Genomic DNA, 10,402 nt, shown 5'->3' with positions numbered 1-10,402 from the left:
TTATGGTATGCTTAACAAATAATAAGTGCCTGAGAGCACTTTTTAGGCTAACCCTAAAAATAATAGTAAAATTCTATCTAAATTACTTGTTTTTTTAAAACAATGATGTCTTTTCTTATTTAAAGTGAATAAAATAGTGACGTCTCTTTCGTTAGATTAGTTACATCTTAGATTAGTTACATTCTGATCAAGTAGTACAAGATGTAACTAATCTAAGATAAAACAAAAAGTTGCTAGAGGGCTAAATTAAATACCAGTGGACAATATTATTCCCACAATTGAACTATTGACTTAATTGTTATAAATAAATAAAGGTGCCGGGTTTGATTTTGAGTTTAAGTTGGACCGTTACAAATAAATAATTAATGAAAAAATTTATGCTAGATAGACTAATTATAATGATTTATTAGGAAAGCACTAGTAGTACAACCTATCTTAGAAGTTGAATACTTATAGTTTTTATTCTGAGCTAGAATATTTGGTCCACAGTTCATTCCAATGCAGAGAAGAATTAATCAATTTTGTTGACAAATTCCCATATTATGCTTTTATCCATCTAGAAGTCCAAATGTCAAATGATCTGGTTTTTGTAGGTGCCAATATTTGGGAAAAAATGAAGACTTCATACCATGTGGAATTCCAACTTTTGAAGAAAAAAAAATCAAAGATATCCTAGCTGTTGAAGTAAATATGATTTTTTGACACACTTCACGATTAATTTAAACTATTATTGATTGTATCAATACGATTCATGTGATTGTGAGATTATGGTTAAGTGGATTTAATTTTCAATGAGTGTCATATATCTAGAAATGTTCAAATTGATTAAATTAAATTTAAACATGAAAATAGCATTGCCTAACGTGTAAGTAACTTTACAGACGTACTAGTCAGTGGTCAAGGTCCTAAATTACCTCCTAACTAACAATTTTTTTATTGGATGCTACTCACATGTTTTTTGTTTTTTCGTACATTAAAGAGATTGTTTTTTTTTTTTTTTTTTATAGAAAATGTTTTTTGTTTCTTATTGAATATATTAATTAATCTTCTATCTCTATTATTTTTGGCTGGCGAATAATACCAACGAGGGTTTTGGTATTTTATTATTTTTGATGTACTATTTTTCTATTATTTTAACTTCAATGAGTGGGTTTAGCCGCCTTGTGTTTAATCCTGTAATAATAATTACTACATTTTTTAAAAATTCCCTCCTTTTTTTATTCTTTTTCAACAACGGTACACACATGCTCTGAAAAAAAGAAAAAAAAAAAAACACAACGGTATACTCATCTTGTAAAAAACTCCAAGAGTACATATACATATCATCTTATAGTAACCAATAAAAATTTGAATGGACATCCCATTTTATATGCAGGAGTCGGGATTTGAATCCCGGACACTTCACATATCTATTGTAAAAAGTAAAATTTCTAGTTATTAAACTACCTAACAAAAAAAAAATCCTTCATAATTTGAAGATATTTATTCATCGATCAATAAGAACAATCATGTGTAAATGCAAATCCACAAATTATGAATGAGTAGAGTTGTGAATATCACATGTAAATTTATTTTTAAATTAGTTGTGAGTATCATACGTAAATTCATTTATGTAACTTGTTTGCATTAGTTGATGAGTAAAATATCCGCAAATTATGAATGAGTAGAGTGAGCCTCACCAAATAATAAAAATAATAAAAAAGTACTCCCTAACACACAATTGACTGTTTCACGTATTTCGATATATAACTTTGGCGATTAATATTTTAAATTGTATAATAGTAAAAATTATAAAAATTTAATATTTTGAAAATACTCATCGAGACAAATCCAATGATAATATTTATTTTTATTTATTAGTAAAAAAATATGGTCAAAATAAGATATATTAATAGTATTTATAGTCAAAATGAGTCACTCATTATGTGACTGGAGGTAGTATAGAATTAATTAATGCCAAAACTAATTCTAAACCAGATTAAACGATCTAGTGAACCAGATACCGAATCCAGTAATGCAGTAGTTTCATAGTAAATTAATAAAATTATGATGCCCCGTGCTATTTACTTTAGGACCCTTTACTACTTGTGTAGTTGTAGCAGCACGGAAATTTCCTCTCACTTCTTTATTTGACCCCAAAAAAGAGATTCCGGTACCCATTGCTGACTCCTATTCATTTTCTTCAATAATCAATTTTCCAAATAAGCACGTTTGACTTTTCAAACGCCGCCTCCAATTTCTATTCAAACATATAAATACACACTCACATGTCCCCTCATTCATATTCATTACTTTTCCACAAACAAAAATAGTAACATAAAAAAAAAAAAATCACATTCTCTTTAATTTCTCATTTCTCATTTTTTGATTCTTTTAGCTTAAAAATAATCTGGTTTGAACTTGAAGAAACACAAGCTTGTGTTGAAGCTGTTAAACAGCAATGGAAGGAACTGATATATATAGAGCTACTAATAGTTTAAGAGCTCGAAGTTCAACTGTATGGAGAAACAGTGGAGTTGAAGTTTTCTCAAAATCATCTCGTGAAGAAGATGATGAAGAAGCACTTAAATGGGCTGCACTTGAAAAATTACCTACTTATAACCGTTTGAGAAAAGGGTTGTTAACAACTTCTCATGGTGCTGCTAATGAGATTGATGTTACTGATCTTGCTTTTCAAGAAAAACAGAAACTTTTGGATAGGTTGGTTAAGGTTGCTGAAGAAGATAATGAAGGGTTTTTGTTGAAAGTCAAGGAAAGAGTTGATAGGTATATTATTAGATCCACTTTTTTATTGCTTCATTGCTTTGTTTGATTTAAAACTGCTTAATTAAGTGCTTTTGTATAAGCTATTTCTTTAACAAAATAGTTAAACTGTTTTTATGAGCTATCATGGAGATCTTATAGAATAAGCAGATTTGCTGAAATCAGCTTATGAACATGTTTTCTTATGGAATAAGCTAAAGCTATTTTTTTTAATAAAAGATGAGTTAAACTGTTTTCATATAAGCTAATATAAGATGTTTTAGAAGCTATCATGGAGATCTTATTGAAATAAGGTGAAACAGCTTATGAACATGTCATAAGCTATTTCTTTAACAAATGATCAAATCAAGTTAAACTGTCTTCATATAAGGTATAAGCTGTTTTTAGAAGCTATTATGGAGATCTTATTGAAATAAGCTGAAAATAGCTTATGAACATGTTATAACTAATAAGCTATTTATTTAAGAAAATATCAAATCAAGTCAAACTGTTTTCATATAAGCTTAAGCAGTTTTCAAAAGCTATGAAAACTTATTGAAATAAGCTGAAAACATATCATGGAGCTTTTCTGAAAGCTCTATCCAAAGAGTATCACAAGTGTTTATATATGTAGATAAGTTGAAATAAGTCAATCTAAACATGTCGTTACTAATCGGTTCCTTGTCTGATAACTCATCATGCTTTGTGGTTTTTCTTCTTGCTATAGAGTTGGACTTGATATTCCAACAATTGAAGTTCGATATCAGAACCTGAAAATTGATGCTGAAGCTTTTGTGGGAGGTAGAGCTTTGCCTAGTTTCATCAACGCTGCTACTAATGTTATAGAGGTAAGGAGATACCGATATTATAGTACTTCATCAAATGATTCAAGATATTTCTTTCTTAGATCTGTTTTGCTTTTGATGTTGAGTCTCACAAGTCAAAATCTAACTTTGTTTCAGGGTTTATTGAATGTTCTTCATATTATCCCAAGCAAAAAGAAGCATGTGGCAATTCTTAAAGATGTTAGTGGAATTGTTAAACCTCGCAGGATGACACTACTTTTAGGTCCTCCTGGTTCAGGAAAGACCACATTGCTTTTAGCTTTATCAGGAAAGCTTGATAAAAGTCTTCAGGTAAATTAGCTATACCTTTAATAACATCAACATATATAATTCATCCGTGACAAAAAAGTAAACTTAATGTTTCGATACCGATGTTTAATTCATATAGGTATCTGGGAGTGTGACTTACAATGGACATGGATTGAACGAGTTTGTACCTCAAAGAACTGCTGCATATATCAGCCAGCATGATGTTCATATTGGAGAAATGACTGTGAGGGAAACCTTGGCTTTTTCAGCAAGGTGCCAAGGAGTTGGATCACGTTACGGTTAGTCATTTTAGCACCTTATAAACATTCTCAAAATCTAATTTGGGATGTGTGTGGCATAAAATTGACCTGTTATTACTTCCACAGACATGCTATCTGAGTTGTCTAGAAGAGAGAAAGCAGCAAATATCAAGCCTGACCCAGATGTTGATGTCTACATGAAGGTACACATAAATAAGCTATTATCAATCATGAAATAGTCATTGGATATACTGTACTTTCTTTGCGTATCTAATTGTATTTTGATATAACAGGCGATTTCAACCGAAGGTCAGGAGTATAGCATTTCAACAGATTATGTACTCAAGGTAATACTAAAATACAGTTCAATAGTTAGTCATATCCTCTCGTAATCATCAGATCATTAAAAATGTTAGTTTAATCATAAGTACGTCTAAAGTGATACACATGATTGATTATGATTTGTTGACAGTGTAAAACATTTTACACTTACAATGTGTAAAAATTAAACTCACATTGCATTTTTTATTGGCTGCTCCCAATTCACATTGTCCTTCCATCGACTCTATCATGTCTTACATTGTATAATTTTGCAGATTTTGGGGTTGGATATATGTGCTGATACTATGGTGGGGGATGAAATGTTGCGTGGTATCTCTGGAGGACAAAGGAAACGTGTCACTACAGGAGAGATGTTGGTTGGACCAGCAAATGCATTGTTCATGGACGAAATTTCTACTGGGCTGGACAGTTCCACAACTTTTCAGATTGTGAGCTCTCTGAGGCAATATGTCCACATTATGAATGGAACTGCAGTCATATCACTGCTTCAGCCAGCACCTGAGACTTATGATCTTTTTGATGATATTATCTTAATCTCTGATGGCCAAGTTGTGTACCATGGCCCCCGTGAATATGTTCTGGACTTTTTTGAATCTATGGGTTTCAAATGTCCTGAAAGGAAAGGTGTTGCTGACTTTCTTCAAGAAGTTACATCGAAAAAGGATCAAGCACAGTACTGGGTGCGCAGAGACCAACCATACAGATTTGTAACCGTTACTCAATTCGCTGAGGCCTTTCAATCATTCCATATTGGTAGGAAACTTGCCGAGGAACTTTCTGTTCCATTTGACAAGACAAAGAGCCATCCAGCTGCTTTGACAACCAAAGAGTATGGTCTTAATAAGACTGAGCTTTTAAAGGCTAACTTCGCAAGAGAGTACTTGCTCATGAAAAGGAATTCATTTGTTTACATCTTCAAGCTATCTCAGGTTTCAAATCTATCTAGATCTTTTATATAAATAAGTAAAATACAAACTCTTTTTCATTCATGCATTCATGATTATGACTTTGAGTGACTAAACATATTGCTCTTGATGTTTTGTTTTTCAGCTTTTCGTCATGGCTTTGATAGCAATGACACTATTTTTTCGGACTGAGATGCATCGCGATAATCAGGATCAAGCGGGTACTTATGCTGGTGCTTTGTTTTTCACACTAGTGACGATTATGTTCAATGGAATGTCTGAGATTTCTATGACGATCGCTAAACTCCCTGTTTTCTACAAGCAACGAGACCTTCTATTTTATCCTTCATGGGCATATGCTATTCCTTCGTGGATTCTCAAGATTCCCATTACAATATTAGAAGTTTCTCTTTGGGTGTTTCTTACCTATTATGTTATTGGATTTGATCCAAATGTTGGCAGGTAAAAGAAGCTCCTTTTATTATGTTTGGACCATGTAGTATCGAATGACACTTTTACTATCTAGTTTGCATATGCATCTTACTTATGAAGCGAGGTCTTGAATTTTGGGCAGGTTTTTCAAGCAGTGGCTTGTACTGTTTTTCATGAGTCAGATGGCTTCTGCATTGTTCCGAGCCACCGCAGCCCTGGGTAGAAACATGATTGTAGCCAACACGTTTGGGTCATTTGCAGTTCTCACACTTCTTGCATTGGGTGGCTTCATTCTCTCAAGAAGTAAGTTAAATTGACGAACACATTTTATTTTAACCAAAAAATGGTAGAAAAAAAGTAGTTAATATTATTTTTTTGTAATGACACAAAAACTTAGCTAACCAATGCTTCTTGCGAATGCAACAGAGGATATCAAAGGCTGGTGGATTTGGGGTTACTGGATCTCACCTTTGATGTATGGGCAGAATGCTTTGATGGCCAATGAATTTCTTGGGAACAGTTGGCACAATGTAATTTCTTGACCTTGCTTGCAACTTCGTAATTCATCTACTTTTGTTTGAAATTTACAAGCCTGATTTTTTTTTTTAATACTTGATTTATAGGCTACTTTTGATTTGGGAAAAACATATCTCGATGCCCGTGGGTTCTTCCCACATGCATATTGGTATTGGATAGGCGTCGGGGCATTGGCTGGATTTGTGTTCCTTCTCAACGCGTTGTTTGGTTTCGCTCTTGATATACTAGGCCCATTTGATAAGCCTAGTGCAACAGTACCTGTAGAAGAAGACGATTCATCTAACTTACGAGAAGTTGAATTACCACGCATAGGTGAGCTTTCTTCATTATATACATATCAGTCATGAAAGCAAACATATAGGAGTTTGTCATATTGTTTAGTAGATGAACATTTTTTTCAATTGTCTTGCAGAAAGTTCAGGAAGAGGAGATTCTGTTACAGAGTCCAGCCATGGAAAGAAGAAAGGAATGGTTCTTCCATTTGAACCACATTCTATCACTTTTGATGATATTGTATACTCTGTTGACATGCCAGCGGTAAGACTCACCAAAGTGATATATTCGGCATTTAGATATCTAACTTAACTCATACTTAGTCTGACAAAAAGATTTTTTCTAACTTAACTCTAATTTGACCTGGCAGGAAATGAAAGAGCAAGGTGTGACAGAGGACAGATTAGTGCTTTTGAAGGGTGTTAGTGGCGCATTCAGGCCTGGTGTTCTTACAGCTCTGATGGGTGTAAGTGGAGCTGGTAAGACAACTTTGATGGATGTTCTGGCTGGTAGGAAAACCGGTGGATATATTGATGGAGACATAAAGGTTTCAGGATACCCTAAAAAGCAAGAAACATTTGCTAGAATCTCTGGCTACTGCGAGCAGAATGATATCCATTCACCTCATGTTACAGTTTATGAATCTCTTCTTTACTCGGCATGGCTTCGTTTACCTGCGGGAGTTGATACCAAGACCAGAGAGGTTAGTTAGTCCTTACAGGGCAGAAACTATGTGCCTTTAGTTTTCTTTTCCCCATTGAAAAGTTTAAGCTATTGGAGGTTCTTTATTCTGACTCTATCGACATTATAAATGACTGCAGATGTTCATTGAGGAAGTCATGGACCTGGTGGAGTTGAACTCATTGAGAAACTCCTTGGTTGGTTTGCCTGGTGTGAGTGGTCTCTCAACCGAACAACGCAAGAGGCTGACTATTGCAGTTGAACTAGTGGCTAATCCATCCATAATTTTCATGGATGAGCCTACTTCTGGTTTAGATGCTAGAGCTGCTGCAATTGTTATGAGAACCGTAAGGAACACAGTGGACACAGGAAGAACAGTTGTGTGTACCATCCATCAGCCTAGCATTGACATATTTGAAGCATTTGATGAGGTATGTACCCAATTGTGATGATAAATATTAATGACAAATATTGCTGTCTTTTATAGTTCTTTTCCTCTCCATTAGACTTGAATCTGACATGATCCATTTGCAACTCTAGCTATTCCTTATGAAACGTGGAGGACAAGAAATATACGTTGGACCACTGGGACGTCATTCTACTCATTTGATCAAGTATTTCGAGGTAGGACCCTACTGTAGTTTAAAAATTTATTTAAGTGAATGACTCTATTTCTTAATTGTAATTAGTTACTAAAGTTTTCAAATAAATTTCATTTTCCAGAGCGTTGACGGGGTGAGTAAAATCAAAGATGGATATAACCCAGCAACATGGATGTTGGAAGTTACAACTACCGCACAAGAACTTAATTTGGGTCTTGATTTTACCGAGTATTACAAAAATTCAGATTTATATAGGTAAGTTAATCCACATGGATATGAATATATAAACTATAGTAGCTATTGCTGTCATGTTTGTTTTCTTGATTTACAACATGCTTAAACCGTTTTGTATGACTCTTCAGGAGAAACAAGCAACTTATACAAGAACTTGGCCAGCCGGCTCCCGGTTCAAAGGATCTTCATTTCGCTAGTCAATTTTCGCAGTCTTTCTTGGTCCAATGCCAGGCATGCTTATGGAAGCAACGTTGGTCATATTGGCGTAATCCACCATACACTGCTGTGAGGTTTTTCTTCACTACATTCATAGGCATAATGTTTGGAACAATGTTCTGGGATCTTGGTGGCAAACAGTAAGTCAAACTATTTTTAGTTGGAAACCAAGTTCTTATTATTCACCGTATATTATATTTTTTTCGTCTCTCTATTTATTTAGACTGGAATACTAATTCATTTCGGTAACTCGCAGCAATAATAGACAAGACCTGTTGAACGCTGTGGGTTCAATGTATACTGCTGTTCTCTTCCTTGGAGTACAAAATTCATCTTCCGTGCAGCCAGTTGTTGCAGTTGAAAGAACTGTGTTTTATCGAGAAAAAGCTGCTGGAATGTATTCTGCCTTACCCTATGCATTTTCACAGGTAACTGCTATTATAATTGTTTAACCTACCAACTTATTTACTGCTTAATTTAGTATGCAAACTAGAAATTCTCATATTGACACCTTCCTTTCTGTTACAGATTTTGGTAGAGCTACCTTATGTCTTTGCTCAAGCTGTGACATACGGAGTCATAGTCTACGCTATGATCGGATTTGACTGGACAGCAGAGAAATTCTTTTGGTATCTATTCTTCATGTACTTCACATTGCTCTACTTTACCTTCTATGGTATGATGGCTGTGGCAGTGACACCAAATCACCATGTTGCTGCTATTGTGGCTGCTGCATTTTATGCAATTTGGAACCTCTTTTCAGGATTTGTCGTCCCAAGACCTGTAAGTATTAATATAGAGTACATCAAGAAAGACTGTTTCAATGGATATCTATATAATATATTATGTGTATGCTAATTCTTTTTTCTTGCCTTTTGATAACAGGCCATTCCAATTTGGTGGAGATGGTACTACTGGGCATGTCCAGTTGCATGGACCATCTATGGATTGGTTGCATCTCAATTTGGAGATATAACTACTTTTATGCCCCAAGAAGGAAAAGATGTGAAAACTTTCCTTGACGACTTTTTTGGTATCAAACACAACTTCATAGGAGAGTGTGCAATTGTGGTCGGTGGAATCGCTGTTGCCTTTGCAGTTATTTTCGCTGTTGCAATCAAGACCTTTAACTTCCAAAAGAGATAGATTGTACTGTTTCTCCTACAAGAAGGATTCATTATATTTTTTGTCCCCCCCCCCCCCCCCCAATTTTACTTGTATCTATATTCCATGAAGTAGTTTCGTAGGAAATTTATTTCCACTTGTTTGACACAATTTGAAGCTTCCTTTATAACTGTACAAGCATTTGAATTTGAATAAGACAGTATTTTTGCATTACTAGTTTGATTATCAATGAAAGATAATGTATTTTGTTTCCATTGTGATAAATTGTGAACATTGCAACTTCTTCGCATCTATGCAAAACTTCAGTAGTTCATTGCTTCTGGTAAACATATACATATTTTATACACTATTATGCAGATTAAGCTTTGCCTTATCTATTGCAGTAAAAGAAGTCAATTCAGATCTTCTATGATCCTTTTTCCCACTACCTTGGAATGCTTTAATCTAATGACAAAACCTCTGCACTTTATTCACTAAGATAAAACATTTTATAGCTGGTGGTGGCATTTGAAGTTTGTTTTATATCTTATGCTTAAATTAAAGAAGCTTAAGCTGCCATAATCTTAGTAAAGTAGTACTACTTGCATTAATCTAATGAGTTCCTTTAAAGTAAGCATTAATTTTTTTTCTTCTTCCTAGCTACATGATAAGGTTATGCTAATTACAAAACTTGTAAGTTTTTTCCCACATTCTTATAGTGGTTGAGGTTTTACTGGTTTACAACCTATAGTACTTTTATGTTCAATCCATCTCATGATGCCTTTGTTATCAAATATATCACTTTACTATGCATAATAAACTTTTTACTTTCCACGTATAGTGAGTAAGGGTGGACAACTGGTCGGGTTGGGCAGGTTTGGGCCCAAAACCTCCAACCGGCCTAAACTACTGTTGATATTATTAGGCCTATACCTAGAGCTGTCAAAAAGGGTCGGGCTATCGGGTCGGCCCATTAGCCC

At 34.4% G+C, this 10,402-nt stretch overlaps 1 protein-coding gene across 2 annotated transcripts; it reads left to right on the top strand.

Annotated features, from left to right (window-relative positions):
* The first annotated feature begins 2,070 nt into the window (after positions 1 to 2,070).
* On the top strand, positions 2,071 to 9,697 carry LOC123899118 (pleiotropic drug resistance protein 1-like). 2 transcript variants are annotated; one of them, XM_045950185.1, is made up of 20 exons: positions 2,071 to 2,766; positions 3,470 to 3,590; positions 3,705 to 3,878; positions 3,976 to 4,135; positions 4,223 to 4,299; positions 4,390 to 4,443; positions 4,693 to 5,367; positions 5,489 to 5,805; positions 5,918 to 6,078; positions 6,202 to 6,305; positions 6,399 to 6,624; positions 6,725 to 6,849; positions 6,956 to 7,288; positions 7,407 to 7,697; positions 7,807 to 7,890; positions 7,990 to 8,123; positions 8,231 to 8,458; positions 8,575 to 8,746; positions 8,847 to 9,101; positions 9,204 to 9,697. In XM_045950185.1, the coding sequence occupies exons 1-20, from the start codon at positions 2,441 to 2,443 to the stop codon at positions 9,462 to 9,464; spliced, it is 4,278 nt and encodes a 1,425-aa protein (XP_045806141.1). In that variant the 5' UTR covers positions 2,071 to 2,440; the 3' UTR covers positions 9,465 to 9,697. The 2 variants fall into 2 exon arrangements, with proteins under 2 accessions (XP_045806141.1, XP_045806140.1); XM_045950184.1 differs by having other exon boundaries at positions 2,280 to 2,766; positions 3,470 to 3,878.
* Positions 9,698 to 10,402: the final 705 nt, after the last annotated feature.

Source organism: Trifolium pratense, linkage group LG7, assembly GCF_020283565.1.
Source record: "Trifolium pratense cultivar HEN17-A07 linkage group LG7, ARS_RC_1.1, whole genome shotgun sequence".
Classification (NCBI taxonomy): domain Eukaryota; kingdom Viridiplantae; phylum Streptophyta; class Magnoliopsida; order Fabales; family Fabaceae; genus Trifolium; species Trifolium pratense.
Note: the sequence above shows the minus strand (reverse complement) of the source record. Positions and strands in the feature narration are given on the sequence as shown.

Coding starts and splice junctions, on each gene's coding strand:
- LOC123899118 (XM_045950184.1), top strand. CDS start 2,441: ATGGAAGGAACTGATATATATAGAGCTACTAATAGTTTAAGAGCTCGA. Junction 6,079..6,201: donor TGGCTTCATTCTCTCAAGAA/GTAAGTTAAATT, acceptor CGAATGCAACAG/AGGATATCAAAGGCTGGTGG. Junction 9,102..9,203: donor GATTTGTCGTCCCAAGACCT/GTAAGTATTAAT, acceptor TTTTGATAACAG/GCCATTCCAATTTGGTGGAG.